The sequence below is a fragment of the Myxocyprinus asiaticus genome, chromosome 4, assembly GCF_019703515.2.
Source record: "Myxocyprinus asiaticus isolate MX2 ecotype Aquarium Trade chromosome 4, UBuf_Myxa_2, whole genome shotgun sequence".
NCBI lineage: Eukaryota > Metazoa > Chordata > Actinopteri > Cypriniformes > Catostomidae > Myxocyprinus > Myxocyprinus asiaticus.
In genome coordinates, this window is record NC_059347.1 from 26,439,572 (window position 1) to 26,461,582 (window position 22,011).

Below are 22,011 nucleotides of genomic sequence, written 5' to 3' on the forward strand. Positions count from 1 at the left end.
CTGCTAAATAAGGCGGAAACGCGTCATCACAGTTGTGATAAAGGTCGAGGGACAGAGCTCTTGATATGGGTACTTTGACGGGAGCATGGTTTTACCGTTTGAATGTACCCTTCACTAAAAGTCTTGTGAAAGGGCCCTTTGTGGAAAAAAACGACCCTTCGAGTGGCGTCCCCTTCCTGAAGTGCCCTTCAAGGGCGCATAAATGTCGAGTTTTTGGAACGATACAGCAACAGACGCTTCTGCGTCTCCGTTACCACGGAAACGTTCTATCCAATCAAAATAGCCAAGATGGACGCATCAGATTTCAAACCAATCACGTCAGCTTTTACTGCAGTGGCTAACAGTTTGAAACAGTACTTTTAACAGTAAATTAGGCAGGTTGACGGCTTTCGTTGTGTTGAGGAGCTGTTAACAGAGCAACAGGTCCCTTTAAATCTCGTGTAGACTGTAACGGCAGTACAGTTGTATCTTCCTATCGCGGCCCACATGCTGTAAGGAGGCAGAAAGGTAACGTGGAATTTCTATTGACCTTTGTACTAACTGAGTGAATGGCTGTTTATGTTGTCTTCCTGAGTGACTAAAATGAAATAAAAGATCACGTGTCGGCATTTGGCTGTATTATAATGAACGTAAACATACATAAATGTTGGCAAGTAAACTGTTACTTACGTTGTCGAGAAATCATTGCTACTAATGTTGCTACGACATACGTTACTAAGTACAACTTCTGTTCTTCGAGTTATTAATTATTAGTTGTATTTTGAGTAAAGCTTTTTTTTCTAATAGGTCGGTTCTTTTCCCTATACAAATGATTTGGTAGTGTTAGATAAGTTATGGAGATGTTAAGTTTTAGACATAGAATAGCAATAAAGTGTAAGCTTGTCTCCTTAATCAAAACATGTATCCTGTAGGAATTAATGGGCACTTTTTGAACTCATGTTATAAATCCGTTCTCTGTTTCAGATGTCCTCAGATGAAGGGGAGAGCAGTAGTCCCGTGTTACCAAGAGATTCAGACAGAGGCAGCTCAGTTTCCTCTGAACTTCAGGTAAGAGTTCCTCCAGATCTCCACCATCACAAAAAATGCTGATGTGTTCTGACATAACTGCTTTTCTTTGATCTATGTCTATTAAATGATAGTTTGCTTATTCTTCCCTCTCTTTGTTTTGTTTTTTTCTTCAGGATGAATATGAAGAACTTCTTCGGAATGCTGTTGTGACTCCCAAATGTGTACCAAGCCATCCATCACAGCTTTTGAGCACAACTCAACTCTCCAGGAGTTCACAGCATTCTACTAAAATGGATACAGCAGCTCAACCTCCTGCAGGTATGAAAGTTTCTTTACTAGCTTGCATAGTGCTATAGGATTCTCTCATTAGCAATAAATTGCAGACGATTATTCAGTGCAAAGTGCAAACAATGTTTATGGATTGCATGTTAAACTGGTACTACCATAAGTGTTGTTCCCCTCTGTTATTTCAGATAATGAAGCACACTCAAACACTGAAGTGACATTGACCAGGGAAACTCCTTCCTTAGAGAAATCCAGACCACCAAGTTGCATATCTGAGGGTAAAGTCATGAGACCAAATGAAGTGGAATCTCTCAGCCCTCCCATTTCTTTTACATTTCTGAAAAATGTTACACCTTCAGTTTTAGCGACGACCATTTATTGGGGTATTTTAATTCACAGAATATTTAAAACAACAAGCTTCTAGAGGCCACGTGTTCATGATTTTACCAGTCTTAAATGGAATAGTTCACACTAAAATATTTTAACTCCCCCTCACGTTCCAGTGAGGTTTGATGTTATTGGCTTAGTCACAATGATTTGATTGGAGAGTGAATATTAACTTAAACATCTTTGTGTTCATCAAACAAAGTGATTGTATGGCTTGTAGGGCTAGGCGATATGACGATATACAGTATATTGTGGTGACGATATTAAGTGTCAGTTGATAGAGATTTTGCTAAATCATGTATATCGCGATATGTAAATAACCATGTACGCAGCATGGGCTTATCTATCAATGGGCAGGGCTTCACGTGAGACTGAGAGAATTTAAGAAACATGGACAGGGTTTAAAAAATATTTGGCGGCCGCCCAAGCAAATTCAGTTACATTCATCTCGTGTTCAGGTTCTACGTCTCATCTGGTGCACACATCTGAGTGTTTCATGTGAGCATCGCGTGTGCTCTCTCTGGAGCACACAAGTGCACTCGAGTCCAGCAGGATTCCTGATATTTAAAGGAGAGCGCAGAGCAGGATCACGTGCGCTACTTAATAATTTTTGACCCAGGAAAAACCCTGAGATAAACAACTCTACAGAACGGGACGACTCCCAAACAAGTCAAGAAAATGAAGAGTTGTTTTTTATTAAAACAGGTGCAACATCTGTGGCGTTGGTTCACAAAACCCAACACGGAGCAGAAAAATATAAAATGCAAACTGCGTCGCACGACGAAAGTCACTCGTAATAAAAGCAATTTGTTTACTTTTATTTTATTTTTCTGCAAGAAGTGTTTATTTCTGTTGCATTCTTTTTGTTTCTTGTGTATTATTCTCTGTTGTATTGCTTTGGGAAGATCTCAAGTTTCTTGAGGAGAGTTTATAATCATATTGGTCAACAACATATCAGACTGAAATGTGGCATAATGTGAAATTTAGCATTGTAGTAAGAATGATTTATAACCAAGTTGTTGTTTTTTATTTTTTACTTTGACTATTGTCAAGCTCTAAATAAAGAGAAAATTATATAATAGGAAATATTTGAAAGTATTTAATTCACTGACAGAATTACCCAAAATAGACATTACAATATGGTTATTTAATACATAAGCAAATTTTTGTTGATTTTCCCAAAAAATTGACTATATCATGATATATATCATTATCGTGTGATAAAATTACTCATATCGTGATATAAGATTTTGGTCATATCGCCCACCCTCAATGGCTTTTAAAACAGCACACAAGTCATATTGATTCATTTTACTGTGGTTTTACTATTAAACCATTTTATTAAAACTAATAAAACCAACTTTTATTGTTTTTTATTTTTAATTATTGTTTTTTTTTTTTTTACCTTTTACCGCCCTAAGTCACTATTCAGTTTCATGGTGAAAAGATGTGAAGATATAAAAAAAACGAAAAAAAAATCCTGTGTTTTCCATGGGAAAAAAGAAAGTCATGGGTTTGAAATGACCTGAATACATAAAGTAAATAATGACAGATTTTACATTTTGGGGGGAACTATTCCTTTAATCGTGGTAGAATCACTGCCTCTCGTGGTTATTTTTTTACAATTATTTTTTTATTTTTTTTAAGCAGCAGCAACAGAAATATTGTAAAAGACAACAATGGTCAATAAATTGTTAAAATGATTAAAAAAATATGATCACAATAAAATGGCAATCAGTATAGTTCTTTAGACTAAATGCAGGCTGTTTACAGTTGTCAAAGAACATATCAACTTGCATCAATATAGAATGTGCAGTCACTTGTGCATTTACTTACAATTTTACAATGGCTTCAAATGAGATCAGAATGTAGAGTGGAACTATCTGTTTTGTAATACTGTTTTTACTGCAGGTGAGAGCATAGCAGCCAGGTCTGTTGCATCTGAGGAAAGATCAGAGAGGGCACAGACCAGGTCAGACAGATCAAGACAGAGCAGCCCTGATGGTCTGATCACTGTCATGACTGAGATGTTCATCTCGGAGGAAAACCTGAATAAGATGGAGAACATTTTGGACATCTGGAGCACGAACATAAAGGTTTGCATTACAATAGGATTTTAATTAGTGTTGTACCTTATCATGAAAAACATTGCAGAAATTGTTTTGCGGTCTGTGTGTAGAGTAATGTGATGATGGAGCTGAGGAAGTGGAAACTGGCCTTTGTGGAGCAACACAGACTGGAGCTTAAGAAGGAGAGGGAGAAACATGCTGCCCAAATGGCAGCTGTAAATGCTGAGATGGACAGATTCAAAGATCTGCTCAACACCTATGAGATCTCTAACCAGAGGAAAGATGAGGTAAATGAGAAATTGACACTAACACTTCAGTGTTATGTATTGGAATCAATAGGCCAGTCCAGAGGCACATACAAGGTAACCAGTTATTTCACCAGTTATAATGCTTTGGGATGCATTATATGGGATACAAAATGTTAGGATGATACGTTATGATGGATATACACCACTACCAGTAAAATGTTCAAACTATGAAATAACAAATTGAATTATGGGCATTACGCAGTGACCAAACAATGTAAAAAAAACAAAAAAACAGCTCTCTTATATTTTAGCTTTTTCAAAGTAGCAACCCTTTGCCTTGATTACAGTGTTAGTTTTGTAAATTAATTGATCATACATAGCCACAATTTATATCTGTCTAAAAAAAAAAAAAAAAAAAAAAAAGTAATTTAAAGCATTTAGGCATATGCCTTCAAAGCGTTATTATGATCATGAGACACATACAGTGCATTCAGAAAGTATTCAGACCCCTTCATTTTTTTCATATTTTGTTATGTTGCAGCTTTATGCTAAAATGCTTTAAATTATTTATTTTTTCACATGAATCTACACTCCATACCCCATAATGATAAAGCAAAAACCAGATTTTTGATAACTTGCAAGTTTTTAAAAAGAAAAAAAAAAATGAAATATCACATTGACATAAGTATTCAGACCTTTAACTCAGTACTTGTTTGAAGCACCTTTGGCAGCGATTACAGCCTCAAGTCTTTTTGGGTATGATGCGACAAGCTTTGCACTCCTGTATTTGGGGATTTTCTGCTATTCTTCTCTGCAGATCCTCTCAAGCTCTGTCAGGTTGGATGGGGACCATCGGTGGACAGCCATTTTCAGGTCTCTCCAGAGATGTTCTTGAGGTTTTTGCTCTGATATGCATTTTCAGCTGTGAGAACTTATATAGATAGGTGTGTGCCTTTCCAAATCAATTGAATTTGCCACAGGTGGACTCCAATCAAAGTGCAGAAACATCTCAAAGATGATCCAGAGAAATGGGATGCACCTGAGCTAAATATCAAGTGCCATAGCAAAGGGTCAGAATACTTATGTCAATGTGAAATTTAAGTTTTTTTCTTTAATAAATTTGTAAAGTTATCAAAAGTCTGTTTTTTTGCTTTGTCATTATGGGGTATGGAATATAGATTGATGTGAAAAAAAAGAAATTATAATAATTTAAAGCATTTTAGCATAAGGCTGCAACATAACAAAATGTGAAAAAACGGAGGGGTCTGAATACTTACTGAATGCACTGTAAATGAAATTAAGTGGAGTTTGACCAATATTGGATTTTGCCGATACCAATTACTTAGCTTGTGGATAAGTCTGATAACCAAGTACTTGACCGATTGTTTTTAAAATCGATTTATTGAATGTTTAAAAATGTCTTTGTCTTCTCTTACTGTAAAGGGCACAGACACAGAGGCAACAGGATTCCAAAATTAATAAAATCCCAGATGCAGTTTGTTGTGCAACCAAAATTACAATAGTAATAATAAAAAATAAGATTTGGTGCATAATGCGGGACTTTTAAGCATGAACAAGCCCGAAATACACTGGAGACTCTTATTTTGAGTCCACAAAAAAAAAACAAAAAAAACTATTGGCTACTATCTGTGTTGATTTTTTTTTTTTTTTACCAATAACCGATAGTTCCAAAAAGCAACTATGGCTCTGATTAATCGGTAAAACAGATATATTCGTTGACCTCTACAATCAAGTGTCTAAACTTTAGACTGGTAGTATACACTCACCGAGCACTTTATTAGGAACACCTGTACACCTACTTATTCATGCGATTATCTAATCAGCCAATCATGTGGCAGCAGTGCAATGCATAAAATCATGCAGATACGGTTCAGGGGCTTCAGCCTTCTGTCAGCTAAGAACATACAACCTCATCTTTCTGTTCTTGGCTGACAGAAGTGGAACCCAATGTGGTCTTCTGCTGTTGTAGCCCGTCCGCCTTGTTCAGTGGCCCCCTAAATTGGAGTGGTAGAATGGTGGTATTCTCATTTTCCATTCCACTGAATGTTCAGTGACCCCACATCATAATAAATATACCAAACAATTGATATTTAAACAAAACATCAATACATTATGACTGCATAATAATATTTAGCAGGGTAAAGTTTAATTTAAGTTCAATATTTATTAAATATTCCTTTGTGGTTCATAAGAGATCCACACATTGTCCTAAAAGGTCACTGGTGTCCAAGTGTTCAATGCAACTGCCTTGCATGTTCTGTCTTAAACACTTATTAAAAAAACAAACAAAAAAAAAAACATTTACACATTCTAAAGATTGCAAATTGTATGCATAACTTGCACTTTAATTGAATTAATTAATGAATGAATACTTGGACACCCAGACGGCCCCTTACAAGCGCTAGTTAATGAAAGCTCATCGGAGCATTTTTAGGCATAATTCTCCAGCTACAACAAGCGTTGACTGTTTGAGTTCAGTGTTTATGCCTGTATGATATAGTCACATATTCTTTAACCTAATTGTGCTAATGATATCGATATCGGCTCCAGAGAGCGTGGGTAGGAGAAACCAAATGTCAAACGAATAACGAGCCAACAGTGTGTTAGTTTTGCATCTTTGGACCTGCCAGCTTCAGGTTCAGTTCTACTTAATTTGAATTATACAGTACATGCTAGTGTAAATGTAAGTGTAAGTTAAGTTACTTTTATAGCACAATTTCCCACGTTATTATCATGAAACCCAATCTGGATCTGATCTGAATGCACCTGAGACCAACTTGTTAGAGATCGCTTTCATTTGGCAAGCATTCATTATTCATTATTTTTTCTGTATCTGTCAGGTTTTCATTTCTGGAACAATATACTGTACACACTTATTTTATTTATAATGAGGAATTTTTTTCCCCACTGTCTTTAATTTAATGTTTTGCACTATACAATGCAGAAAAAAAGACAAATGTAGTGCAACAAGTTTGGCAAAATAAACAATGAAGTGACTCTGATGAAACAGCATGCAGGATCAGATGTAAAGTAACAGGTATGAAGAAACAGATGTTAGTGTTATACAGGGCCACACCGCACCTGCAATGGCAAATTTATTATGAATACACTTAAAAACATAAAATTGGAACCCTTGTAAACCACCCCACAAAAGCCCAAATAAAGCCCAACACACTTTAACCTAATAATATATACAGATTAATATTGGTACTGTTGGGTATGGGCGCAAGAATAAAAAGCAGAAAGAGAGAACAAAGATGCAGAGTTGATCCTGCTGCTTCTCTTGTAAACAAAATACAAGAGAAGCACTTAATAGTTTACAGGGAAGATAACAAACACAACGTCCTCTTTATGAACACCATTTATCAATCAAATACTTAACACGTGGCACACCAATCACAAGGGAGAGGCACACATGTGCTTAATAACGGAGAATTGAGCTTAATATTAGAAATTGCATTCTCTAATAAGAGGCTCCCATTAAGCATGCTCAATAAAGAATGCGCATAGACACTCACAGACATAATAATGGTAAAAAAACATATTAAAGCCATCTTATTGATCACTTATAATTACAATGCATGCAACCTTTTAAAACTCATAGTAATTGATATAGATACATTTAAAAATTCACTTGTTACACTGGACCATTTAAAATGAACTAGTGAATTTATAATTGTGCTTAAAAATTCTTAAAAGGATCTTAAAACAAGAACACCCTTACATGCTGATTATAGCCTACTGATTAAATTCTTACCTAAAATCTTTATGTAGCCTATCATTCATTTTACCCAAGAATTTTACTGCATTCTAAGAACAGCATGGCAACATGGCTTAAAATTTGTGGGTAAAACCAGAATGTTAGGGTGTATTATTGACTAATTGAAACAATTGTCATGAGCCTGTTTGTTTATATATTTTAAAATTACAATTTCAAAATTTTTACTCAAATTTGGTGAATCTTTGGTTGTCTTTAAATAATTGCATGTCCGCAAATATTAAAACCACAAATGAGGGGCCTGGGTAGCTTGGCAAGTAAAGACGCTGACTACCACACATGGAGTCACAAGTTCGAATCCAGGGCATGCTGAGTGACTCCAGTCAGGCTTCCTAAGCAACCAATTGGCCCAGTTGATATAAGATGCGCAGACTGACTGTCTCAAATGCAGAGATTCGTCCTTCGCCACCCGGATTGAGGTGAGTCAATATGCCACCACGAGGACCTAGAGCGCATTGGGAATTGGGCATGCCAAATTGGGGAGAAAAGGGGAGAAAATCCCCCCCCCCCCCCAAAAAAAAAAGAAAACCCTCAAATGATGTTTTATATGTGTACAGGGGACATTTAAGGTATAATACAGTTGCCCCGCTACAAGCACACCCAGCCCCACCCTGGGCACCCCCAGTCAAAATGGTCTAGAACCGCCCCTGTGTATACCCCACACAATATGTGTGGCATATATTGTGTGGCTGTCTCCAAATCACAATTTTCAACAAAGTAAACTTTTTTTTTTTTTTTTTTCTGTGTAGGTCTAAATATAACCTACATTGTGAACTTAAAAATATGACCTTAAGTCTTTGCTTTTCAGTTTGTTATTTCCTCTTTGACTTTTGCCATCTTCAGGTGATAATGAATCTGAGCAGGGCGGTTGACAGGCAGAGAGAGAAACTGGAGCTGATGAGGAGTTTCACCCAGTGGAGGTTAAAGCACTGTGCTGCTAGAGAGGAGGTGAGACAGGGGCAGTACAGAATGACAGCACACATACTCACAAGGCAGAGGTTTTTCAGACACTTGTTTACTTGTGTCATATTGATTGTGAGATTTATTCATAGTTTGACAGACTTGTGTTTTCCATCTTGTGTCACCTCATGGGAGTTTATAAGAAATACATTTATTTTCTGTCTCTTTCATTTTTAGAGTATCTGTCACATGGTAATAAATGAAATTAAAAAGTTCTGAGCATCTTTAATGATGCTGCAATTATTATTTGTTTTACGACAATTACTTTTATAACCAGACAGTAGCTGTGTCCGAAATCACGTACTGTTTGGGTATGTAATGTTTTTTATTAAGGGTGCACTTCTCGACTGGGAAAACAGTACGTTCTTTAGGTGTGCATGCGAGTAGTACGAATAGATTCTGGACAAACTTAATCCGGGAACGTGGGCATTATCCCATGACCCATATATATAACGTAATAACAAAAACCCTGAAAGTAGTCTACTCTGGTTTTGTTAAAAAAGCTTAATTTAAGTTCGAATCCAGGGCGTACTGAGTGACTCCAGTCAGGCTTCCTATGCAACCAATTGGCCCAGTTGCTAGGGTGGGTAGAGTCATGTTGGGTTAACCTCCTCGTGGTCGCTATAATGTGGTTCTCGCTCTCGGTGGGATGCGTGATGAGTTGTGTGTGGATGCCGCAGAGAATAGCGTGAGCCTCCACACGCGCTAGGTCTAAGATGCCGCGGATTGACTGTCTCAGATGCAGAGGCAACTGAGAATTGTCCTCTGCCATCCGGATTGAGGCGAGTCACTATGCCACCACGAGGACCTAGAGGGCATTGGGCATACCAAATTGGGGAGAAAATCCCCCCCAAAAAAACAAGCATAATTTAAGACAAGGAGCAACATTCTTGATTATATATATATATATATATATATACACACACAGTGCATCCGGAAAGTATTCACAGCGCTTCACTTTTTCCACATTTTGTTATGTTACAGCCTTATTCCAAAATGGATTAAATTCATTATTTTCCTCAAAATTCTACAAACAATACCCCATAATGACAACGTGAAAGAAGTTTGTTAGAAATCTTTGCAAATTTATAAAAAAATAAATAAAATAAAAATCACATGTACATAATTATTCACAGCCTTTGCTCAATACTTTGTTGAAGCAACTTTGGCACCAATTACAGCCTCAAGTCTTTTTGAGTATGATGCTACAAGCTTGGCACACCTATTTTTGGGCAGTTTCTCCCATTCTTCTTTGCAGGACCTCTCAAGCTCCATCAGGTTAGATGGGGAGCATCGGTGCACAGCCATTTTCAGATCTCTCCAGAGATGTTCAATCGGGTTCAAGTCTGGGCTCTGGCTGGGCCACTCAAGGACATTCACAGAGTTGTCCCGGAGCCACTCCTTTGTTATCTTGGCTGTGTGCTTAGGGTCGTTGTCTTGTTGGAAGATTAACCTTCATCCCAGTCTGAGGTCCAGAGCGCTCTGGAGCAGGTTTTCATCAAGGATGTCTCTGTACATTGCTGCATTCATCTTTCCCTCGATCCTGACTAGTCTCCAAGTTCCCGCTGCTGAAAAACAACCCCACAGCATGATGCTGCCACCACCATGCTTCACTGTAGGGATGGTATTGGCCAGGTGATGAGCGGTGCCTGGTTTCCTCCAGACATGACGCTTGCCATTCAGGCCAAAGAGTTCATTCTTTGTTTCTCATGGTCTGAGAGTCCTTCAGGTGGCAAACTCCAGGCGGGCTGTCATGTGCCTTTTACTGAGGAGTGGCTTCTGTCTGGCTACTCTACCATACAGGCCTGATTGGTGGATTGCTGCAGAGATGGTCATTCTTCTGGAAGGTTCTCCTCTCTCCACAGAGAAATTCTGGAGCTCTGTCAGAGTGACCATCGGGTTCTTGGTCACCTCCCTGACTAAGGCCCTTCTCCCCCAATCGCTCAGTTTGGCCAGGCGGCCAGCTCTAGGAAGAGTCCTGGTGGTTCCAAACTTCTTCCATTTACGGATGATGGAGGCCACTGTGCTCATTGGCACCTTCGATGCTGCAGAAATTTTTCTGTACCCTTCCCCAGATCTGTGCCTCGATACAATCCTGTCTTGGAGGTCTACAGATAATTCCTAGGACTTCATGGCTTGGTTTGTGCCCTGACATGCACTGTTAACTGTGGGACCTTATATAGACAGGTGTGTGCCTTTCCAAATCATCCAATCAACTGAATTTACCACAGGTGGACTCCAATCAAGTTGTAGTTCTCGTGTCAAAGAGTCAAAGACATTCCACTGATCATCAAGGATGATCAGTAGAAACGATGCACCTGAGCTCAATTTTGAGTGTCATGGCAAAGGCTGTGAATACTTTTGTACATGCGATTTTTATTTTTTTTATTATTTTTTTTTTTTAATAAATTTGCAAAGATTTCAAACAAACTTCTTTTACATTGTCATTATGGGGTATTGTTTGTAGAATTTTGAGGAAAATAATGAATTTAATCCATTTTGGAATAAGGCTGTAACATAACAAAATGTGGAAAAAGTGAAGCGCTGTGAATACTTTCCGGATGCACTGTGTGTATATATATATATATATATATATATATATATATATATATATATATATATATATATATATATATATATATATATATATTTATCATTTACAGTTGAAAGAACCATCTGACTTGCTGTTCTCTGACTTTATTTTATTAAATTTTTTATCCAACGTTTGAAAGTGATGTCTCCTCAACTCCTGAGGGATTTTGGGATAGTTAAAGTGTCGATCCGTACTTAAATCTCGCTTGAAATAGTCTGGGTATTTCTCACATACTATTTTTTAAATACTGAGGATTCGGACATTGGCATACTGTTTTTGGCATACTATATAGTAAAGTAATGATATGCAGATGCAGCACGTGACGTCATATTACATTTTTTATTTAATATATTAGCATAATTTATATTGTTTTTAAAACGTCCTTTTGAGTTGACACAGCATCTTAAAAACGCGGTTCTCATGTCAAAGAGTCAAAGACATCCATGTAGTGTATGTTTACATTTGAAAAACTATTAAAAAAACATTGCAAAATGGACACAAAAATGTATTCGGTGTGAACGGCCCGAAGGACTGTATCTGCAAGAGCATTTCATTTTACGGTGATTTGTAATATTTCAGTTGCATATGGACAACAAGTTGTGTTGAAGTTTTGGTAAATCAGTCAAGCCTTCTTTTTTGTGCCATAAGTATGACCATTAATCCATGTTCAGTCACAATTATTAAAAATTATTTCATTCAGAATTCAAACACAAAATTCAAAACCATTTCAATTGGTCTTAATGGCTGTGTGTGCCAGGCGCAGGGTAGCAGGATGGCCGAGCAGCACTATCATTTGCAGCTGAAGAGGAAGGTGTGGGCAGGCTGGCACTCACTCATTCAGAACAGGTGGCGAGAGCGTGTGGAGAGAGCATGTTGTGCCAGGGCAGAGGACGTCTGCATACAGCTCTCTGCAGACTATGAGGCCAAGATGGCACAGGTGAGTGTAGCCCATATCAGGACCTTAGTAAAACAATACATTAATCTTTTAGTTTCGTCAGGGTAGTTTTGTTTTGGATGTCTACTGTTGATGTTAGTGATTTGTGTAACATGATGTGGACATACTAAATATCAAGTTTTGTGTGTGTATTTCTAAGCATGTAGAGGAGCTCCAGAGAGCTCAATCTGAGATCCAGAGGCTGCACAGAGAGCGAGAGCGTTATGAGGACTCAATGAAGAAAGCTTTCATGCGTGGGGTCTGTGCGCTAAACATCGAAGCCCTTAGCATGTTTAACACTGCAGAAGCGGGTAGACTGGACCGTGGTAAGATAATACAGTGGTTCATCTTAAATCATGCGATAATGATCTGATTTTCAAAGGCACAATGTTGATGTGATTGTTGCATAATTAATGTTAATGTTATGAAAAATACCTTTAATAAACGGTGATTCCCATATATTATGATTCATGTTCCCTACTCACAAAACAGTTTTGCATGTAATAAAACCTCTGCATATTAGGGCTCAAGTGTTGGAAAATTATGAATTTGACAAATGGCCATTTCTAAATAATTTAACAAGCCCCAGGTAGGCAACTAACGTTTGAATGGCAGCTAAATCAGATTGATTTCAGGAAAGGTTTTACTAATCAAAAGTTTCATATTCCTGCATCCTAATAAAGCTGTTTCCCTGCAGTCACCCAGAATGAAGCTGTAGTTGCAGCATGTAGCTAATATATACAGTGAAATAAGCAGACAGCAGTTCATTTTAAAATTATTATTATTTATTTATTTTTATTTTTTTTTAAATGTTAAAATAATTTTTCCTAATGTGCATTGACAACTTAAGTAAACCATTCATAGGTTGATAAACACTTATATAAACACTGTTGTGATTTTTGACATTGCTCTGTTTGTTTGAGTGTTCAGTCATATCAACCTGAATTTTAAAAACCTGAGTTTTTATATACACTGGTGGCCAAAAGTTTGGAATAATGTACAGATTTTGCTCTTATGGAAATAAATTGGTACTTTTATTCACCAAAGTGGCATTCAACTGATCACAATGTCAGGACATTAATAACGTGAAAAATTACTATTACAATTTGAAAAAAAAATTCAGAACTTCTTAAACTACTTCAAAAAGTTATCAAAAACTCCTCCATGTGCAGCAATGACAGCTTTGCAGATCCTTGGCATTCTAGCTGTCAGTTTGTTCAGATACTCAGGTGACATTTCACTCCACACTTCCTGTAGCACTTGCCATAGATGTGGCTGTCTTGTCGGGCACTTCTCACGCACCTTACAGTCTAGCTGATCCCACAAAAGCTCAATGGGGTTAAGATCCATAACACTCTTTTCCAATTATCTGTTGTCCAATGTCTGTTTCTTTGCCGACTCTAACCTTTTCTTTTTGTTTTTCTGTTTCAAAAGTGGCTTTTTCTTTGCAGTTCTTCCCAATAAGGCCTGCACCCCTGAGTCTTCTCTTTACTGTTGTACATGAAACTGGTGTTGAGCGGTGTAAAGGGGGTACAAGGGAAAGGAGGCGGCGAGAACCGGCTTAACAATATAAATAATATTTAATTAAATAAAAAGACACACAAACCCATACAGGGCAGCTGCCCATAATTTTCTCTCTCTCGAGCTGCCGTCTTCGGTCGCCTTTATCCCTCACTCGCCTCATCATCGTCATTCCGCCCGGCCCCGCCCTCCTCCGCGCTACTAGCGGGTAGAATTCAATGAAGCTGTCAGCTGAGGACATGTGAGGTATCTATTTCTCAAACTAGAGACTCTGATGTACTTATCCTCTTGTTTAGTTGTATATCTGGGCCTTCCACATCTCTTTCTGTTCTTTTTAGAGTCAGTTGTCCTTTGTCTTTGAAGATTGTAGTGTACACCTTTGTATGAAATCTTCAGTTTTTTTTTTTTGTCAATTTCAAGCATAGTATAAACTTAATTCCTCAAAACAATGATTGACTGACGAGTTTCTAGAGAAAACTGTTTCTTTTTTTGCCATTTTTGACCTAATATTGACATTAAAACATGCCAGTCTATTGCATACTGTGGCAACTCAAAAACAAACACAAAGACAATGTTAAGCTTCATTTAACGAACCAAATACCTTTCAATTGTATTTGATATAATGGCAAGTGATTTTCTAGTACCAAATTAGCAATTTAGCATGATTACTCAAGGATAAGGTGTTGGAGGGATGGCTGCTGGAAATCTGGCTTGTCTAGATTTGATCAAAAATTATTTTTCAAATAGTGATGGTGCTGTATTTTTACATCAGTAATGTCCTGGCTATACTTTGTGATCAGTTGAATGGCACTTTGGTGAATTAAAGTACCAATTTCCTTCCGATACAGCAAAATCTGTACATTATTCCAAACTTTTGGCCACGCGTGTGTGTGTGTATATATATATATATATATATATATATATATATATATATATATATATATATATATATATATATATATATATATATATATATATATATATATATATATATATATATAATATATATATATATATATATATATATATATATATATTATTAGTCCACAAGCATCACCCAACCAACCTGAACATTCTGGAGCAAATCTGCCGTGAAGAATGGGCCAAAATCACTTTGTCACTGTGTGCAAAGCTGGTACATATGTACCCCAAAAGACTTAAAGCATTTATTGCAGCAAAAGGTGACTCCACCAAATATTAATGTGTGGGGGTTGAATACTTATGCAAGCAAGATATTTCAGTTTTTTATTTTGCATTATAATATTTCCCCCAAAAAAACAATGTCACCTTTCAGTTTCAATGTTTTAAAATAAAATATCAATCAGAATGAAATTTCAGTGTACCATTTGTAATTTGGTAATATGAGAGAATTGGTCAGGGGTCTGAATACTATTGCAAGGCACTGTGTATATATATATATACATATATATTTGACCGATCAGCCACAACATTAAAACCACCTGCCTAATATTGTGTTGGTCCCCCTCATGCCGCCAAAATAGCGCCAAACCCGGATCTCAGAATAGCATTCTGAGATGCTATTCTTCTCACCACAATTGTACAGAGCGGTTATCTGAGTTACCGTAGACTTTGTCAGTTCGAATCAGTCTGGCCATTCTCTGTTGACCTCTCTCATCAACAAGGCATTTCCATCCACAGAACTGCCACTCACTGGATGTTTTTTGTTTTTGGCACCATTCGGAGTAAATTCTGGAGACTGTTGTACGTGAAAATCCCGGGGATCAGCAGTTACAGAAATACTCAAACTAGCCCATCTGGCACCAACAATCATGCCACGGTCCAAATCATTCTGATGGTTGATGTGAACATTAACTAAAGCTCCTGACCCGTATCTGCGTGATTTTATGCACTGCACTGCTGCCACACGATTGGCTGATTAGATAATCGCATGGATGAATGTTGGTACCAGACAGGCTGGTTTGAGTATTTCTGTAACTGCTGATCTCCTGTGATTTTCACGCAGGGCAAATACTTTTTCACAGAGGCCCAGTTGGTATTGGATAACTTTTTTGCTTCAATAAATAACATTATCATTTAAAAACTGTATTTTGTGTTTACTCAGATTACCTTCGTTTTATGTTAGATTTTGTTTGAATTTTTGAAACAATTTTGTATGAGACATACAAAAACAGAAGAAATCAGGATGGGGAAAATACTTTCCACAGCACGGTGTATGTATATATATATATATATATATACACACACACACACACACACACACAGTTGAAGTCATAAGTTTACATACACTTAGGTTGAAGTCATTAACAACATTTTTTTTTTTTAACCACTCCACAGATTTCATATTAGCAAACTATAGTTTTGGCAAGTCGTTTAGGACATCTACTTTGTGCATTTACATGAGTAATTTTTCCAACAATTGTTTACAGACAGATTGTTTCACTTTTAATTGACTATATCACAATTCCAGTGGGTCAGAAGTTTACATACACTAAGTTAACTGTGCCTTTAAGCAGCTTGGAACATTCCAGAAAATTGTCAAGCCTAATTTAGCTTCTGATAGGCTAATTGGAGTCAATTGGAGGTGTACCTGTAGATGTATTTTAAGGCCTGCCTTCAAACTCAGTGCCTCCAAACTCAGTGCCTCTTTGCTTGACATCATGGGAAAATCAAAAAAATCAGCCAAGACCTCAGAAAAAAATTGTGGACCTCCACAAGTCTGGTTCATCCTTAAGAGCAATTTCCAAATGCCTGAAGGTACCACATTCATCTGTTCAAACAATAGTATGCAAGTATAAACACCATGGGACCACGAAGCCATCATACCGCTCAGGAAGGAGACGCATTCTGTCTCCTAGAGATGAACGTAGTTTGGTGCGAAAAGTGCAAATCAATACCAGAACAACAGCAAAGGACCTTGTGAAGATGCTGGAGGAAACAGGTGGACAAGTATCTATATCCACAGTAAAACAAGTCCTATATCGACATAACCTGAAAGGCTGCTTAGCAAGAAAGAAGCCACTGCTCCAAAACTGGCATAAAAAAACCAGACTACAGTTTGCAAGTGCATATGGGGACAAAGATCTTACTTCTTGGAGAAATGTAATCTGGTCTGATGAAACAAAAATTTAACTGTTTGGCCATAATTACCATCGTTATGTTTGAAGGAAAAAGGGTGAGGCTTGCAAGCCGAAGAACACCATCCCAACCGTGAAGCATGGGGGTGGTAGCACATGTTTTGGGGGTGCTTTGCTGCAAGAGGGACTGGTGCACTTCACAAAATAGATGCCATCATGAGGAAGGAAAATGATGTGGATATATTGAAGCAACATCTCAAGACATCAGCCAGGAAGTTAAAGCTCGGTCACAAATGGGTCTTCCAAATAGACAATGACCTCAAGCGTACTTCCAAAGTTGTGGCAAAATGGCTTTAGGACAACAAAGTCAAGGTATTGGAGTTGCCATCACAAAGCCCTGACCTCAATCTGATGGAAAATTTGTGGGCAGAATTGAAAAAGCGTGTGCGAGCAAGGAGGCCTACAAACCTGACAGTTACACCAGTTCTGTCTGGAGCAATGGGCCAAAATTCCAGCAACTTATTGTGAGAAGCTTGTGGAAGGCTACCCAGAACGTTTGACCCAAGTTAAATGATGTAAAGGCAATGCTACCAAATGCTAACAAAGTGTATGTAAACTTCAGACCCACTGGGAATGTGATGAAAGAAATAAAAGCTGAAATAAATAATTCTCTCTACTATTATCCTGACATTTCATATTCTTAAAATAAAGTAGTGATCCTAACTGACCTAAGACAGGGAATGTTTTCTACGATTAAATGTCAGGAAGTTTAAATGTATTTGGCTAAGGTGTATGTAAACTTCTGACTTTATATATATATATATATATATATATATAAAGTATATTTTTAACAAGTTGCTTTGTAAGGATTTCAACAGTTGTCAGTTTTGTCCAGCACATACAGTCACATGTTTGTGGTAGTTGTAGTCCTTATGTAACAACTTGTAACCACAGACCTTCTTTAATTCAAATTCAAAACTGCCATTATAAAGGCCCATTAAAAATTCCTGACGGAAACCATGGCTTGGAAATCCTATCTGTCTACAGGATTTTAGGTCTAAAACCTGAACAGCGCTATAGGCCCCGGCAAACTGTCATCATATTTGAGGTCAACACAAAGAAATCTGTTGTCTAATGTTCAAAGCTATAGATTAGTCTTGATGCAGTGTTATCATTCCAGATTGCACCATTAATCTGGTCCCAATAATTTCTTGTAGATGCTCCATATCCAGGGGATGAGCCAAGCACCAGCTCATTGGCCAATCACCCACCAAGGACAGTCTCGTCTGCACGGCTCAGTCCAATAGTCATGGAGACTCCAATACAGCTGGCCCCCTCCCACAGCTATACAGAGGATGCAGAGGCAAGACACAGACTGGCTGGATAGGATTCTAATTGGTTTCTTGTTCACAAGCAGTATCACATGCAACAATATGATGATAATGATTAAAAATCAGCTTATACAAATGTTTATTCGAACATGAGAAAACTTTCATGAGATTTGAAATTATTAGATTTTTGTCTAGTTTTGACATCAAAATGTAAAGAGGCATGTGCACATCTTTTGTGGATATTGGAAAAGCCGGTTGCTACACTAGTTAAGGTGTTTATATGAAAATCAAAATCGGTGTAACGGGCAAAAATTTTGTGTGTGCCAATTGGTATTTGCGTATACCATTTATTAATTTACCTTGATAAAAGAACCATTTCAGAGGTTTACATGACTTTACACATTGTTGGCTGATTACACATAATGGGTATAAGATGGTGCATGTAAACCTGCTAATTGTTGCGAAATGTGTATGGTATGATGAAAAGCACTTTATTTGAAGATCAGGCTTGGAGCATTATTTTTATTAGGTTGCTCCTGTAAAATGCAAATTTGCCCAGCCAATTTCCCATAATCATCCACTTTTTTCAGGACCTTTTCAAAATTACCATATTTTGGGCCTAATTGTATTTTTCCTAAAACAATTAACATTATGCCATAATCTTTTTATTGTTTTATTCGTCTCTCTTTTTATAGGAGCAGTTTGTCTCTCAGTCCGGCTCAAGCACAGTGCCAAGAAAAGAAACTGTTCTTTCAACCACAGTGGTGAACACTACCGTACCAACAGGGGGCAGTACAACCTCTATGAGACACGTACTACCAGATGTAACTGCAAGCATTTTCTATGAATATTTAGTTGGAACCTGCTGGAAGCATTTATTAGTTTTAAAATAGGACTTTGCCCTCTCTCAAAATGTATGTTAATCGTGGTGACATTTATACTTTTATAGACTAAATATGCTGAAATCTAGTTGCTTTTAATGGCATTACTATTGTTTGTTTTTACTACTGCTTGTTTCTAAAATTTTCTCTTCTTTAGGTAAACACACAGATAGTAACAGCTGGTAAGCAAAAAGCCTCTAAAACGGTTACTGCTCGTTTGACAGGACGGGCAGAGCCTCACCGAGTAGGACGGCCCCCTGGCACCCTGCATGTTATGGGTGTGGCCCCTCCTATGAGTTCCGTCATCGTTGAAAGACACCACCCTGTCACTCAGGTATCAGGGAACATGCCTACAAGTGTCTAACTACACATGAGGATATCCGAACATCAAACACAATAGTGAGTTTGATCAGTGCTCATTCCCTTTTTCTTCCTATACAGCTCACAGTTGGCCAGGCAACAGCAGCTAAATTCCCTCACTCCGCTCTTCAGAGTCAGACTGTTTCAAGCAGCAAGAGCTCCTTCAGACAGCCCAGAGGCCCTTCCTCCTCCACCTTTGACATACACTCCATCAAAGTAGTGGACTAACACACATAATCGCTCATTTGTCTGTCAGGCCTAGAGTCTGGATACCTCTTTATACAGTACACATGGTATATGATTTCTCATGCACTAATGTTTGGCTTTACAAGTCTGGAAATGTCAAAGTATCATTAGTTTAAATTAAAAAGGCTGTTTATTCAGCTTTAAATGAGGTTAATACATTTTTAGTACTACATTTTTTTATTTTTATGAAACATGTTGGAAATGAAGGTAAGGTGTTTTGATACTACAATTGCCAAATGTTTTTATTTTAATTGTATTTTTTTTATACAATAGTAATTTGTTTTAATTGACAAAACATTTATTATAGGGTGTAGTTTATTTATTATTGTTGATTGCAGTTGTCACCATTCACTTGATAATGTATTAAATGCAGCTCGAACATTAATTTGTTTGACATAACATAGCCATAATCATAATCTGCAACAATTTATTCATTGTTTCAGATCAGTCAAGTACTGTTTTTGTTTATAGTATACTTTCAATTCACATGTATTGAAAATAAGTTTCTGGATCTCAAAGTCTGTAAAATAAAGCATTGTTGTTGTTTTGTTTTGTTCATAGCAGTCTTTTTATTTTTGTGTAGCATCTTGGACTCATGAAATTGTGCATTTCCGTGCATCAATGTCTGTTCCTTCCATTCTTATTTTTTCTAGGATTAAGACAAAATGTATACAACAAGACGTTGGCTATTTTTTTCCAGCTAATTTAATTGCACTAGGTATATAAAAGAAGCATGTGAAAAACATTCAAATAACTGGACAATTTAAATTACATATATATTTTATAAGCTTTTTTTGCCTTTTGTAAGGTATAAATATCTAGAGAACAGAAAGAAGTTCCTCGTAGAGGCCTTTGTCTGGGCTGCTCCCTCCGATCATGATTCCATGTAGCCAGATCAGAAGCATTCTGTTCCTGTGCTCTTGGAAACTGATAGGACGCACACAATACGAGTAGTTGTAGAACAGTTCACCCCAAAATTTTAATTCTTTCATCATTTACTCACCATTATGCCATCTCAAACTCATATGAATTACTTTTATACGTTTGTTCAAACACAAAAACATTTGTGATGGAGATATGATGTGGTTTTGTCCATACAAAGAAACACTTCCAAGCTCCAAAAAAGGATATAAATGCAGCATGAAAGTAATCCATATGACCCATGTAGTTTAATGCGAAGCTATACTATTGGTTTTGGATGAGAACAGACCAAAGTGAAACTCCTTTTTCACTATAAATCTTGAATCTGAAGTCGTCTAGGTGCGATCATGATTTGAAGCTAGATTACACTTCCTCTCGCTTGACGCACACAAAGAGCACTGTACACGCACTCTGCCCAGAGCTTCTACGTCAAGGGGATGAGCCTTCAAGTTCAGCAAAACAAAGCGTGGCATTACGCTAGCAAGGAGACCAAAGGCTGATCGTTTTGAAGGGGTGCCATTGGAGAAGATGCTTCCTTTATTATTTTATTATGCTGGATAATCTGCTTTTGTGAGGAAACAGTTCATCACTTAATGATCTGACCTGACCACCTGTCCGTTAATCTTAAGTATGTTTTACACTAAGTCCTTTTGCAGTGAACCATGTGTGGAGTTTACATCGATAAAATTTATGTTTTATAAGAGAAGCCACAGACAATTTTGCAACAGGCAGGTATCAGTTTATGGCTCTACCCATTCCTTTGTATAGTATCCGCAAATGGTGATATACTGTCGTAACACCCTGAACGCAGTTCATTGACGTTAGGTCTATTAAATTATTGGATTAGAAGACTCACGTGACCCAAGTTGACCATTCCCTTCACAATAAGCTTCTCTTATTGTGAAGCTACTGAATCTCTGCTCTCCCCATGTACACATGCTCTACACATGCGTCAAGACAAGAAAGTGCAATCGAACTTCAAATCATGATTGCACATTATATTAAGATCTGTGAAGATGATGTAAGCCGGGTCTTTCGGAAACAAAAGATGAGGAAAGCTTCAGGCCCAGATGGCGTCTCACCAGTGTGTCTTCGATCCTGTGCTAACCAGCTGGCCCTCATCTTCACACAGATCTTCAATAGATCACTGGAGCAGTGTGAAGTCCCAGGCTGCTTCAAACGCTCAATCATTATTCCTGTCCCAAAAAAGCAAAAATCACAGGACTTAATGACTACAGACCTGTCGCCCTGACATCTGTGGTCATGAAATCATTTGAGAGACTGGTGTTGGCCCACCTGAAGGACATCACTGGACACTTTCTAGATCCCCTTCAATTTGCTTATCGAGCAAACAGGTCTGTGGATGGTGCAGTCAACATGGGATTGCATCATATCCTGCAACATCTGGACAG

At 37.6% G+C, this 22,011-nt stretch overlaps 1 protein-coding gene across 3 annotated transcripts; it reads left to right on the plus strand.

Annotated features, from left to right (window-relative positions):
• Positions 1-261: 261 nt before the first annotated feature.
• Positions 262-20,236, plus strand: LOC127434545 (centrosomal protein POC5-like). 3 transcript variants are annotated; one of them, XM_051687361.1, is made up of 13 exons: positions 263-507; positions 964-1,047; positions 1,182-1,326; positions 1,482-1,571; positions 3,592-3,776; positions 3,860-4,036; positions 8,640-8,744; positions 12,107-12,286; positions 12,444-12,609; positions 18,078-18,223; positions 18,887-19,015; positions 19,230-19,406; positions 19,514-20,236. In XM_051687361.1, the coding sequence occupies exons 2-13, from the start codon at positions 964-966 to the stop codon at positions 19,658-19,660; spliced, it is 1,731 nt and encodes a 576-aa protein (XP_051543321.1). In that variant the 5' UTR covers positions 263-507; the 3' UTR covers positions 19,661-20,236. The 3 variants fall into 3 exon arrangements, with proteins under 3 accessions (XP_051543331.1, XP_051543321.1, XP_051543323.1); XM_051687363.1 differs by having other exon boundaries at positions 12,113-12,286; XM_051687371.1 differs by lacking the exon at positions 19,514-20,236 and having other exon boundaries at positions 262-507; positions 18,887-19,105; positions 19,230-19,360.
• Positions 20,237-22,011: the final 1,775 nt, after the last annotated feature.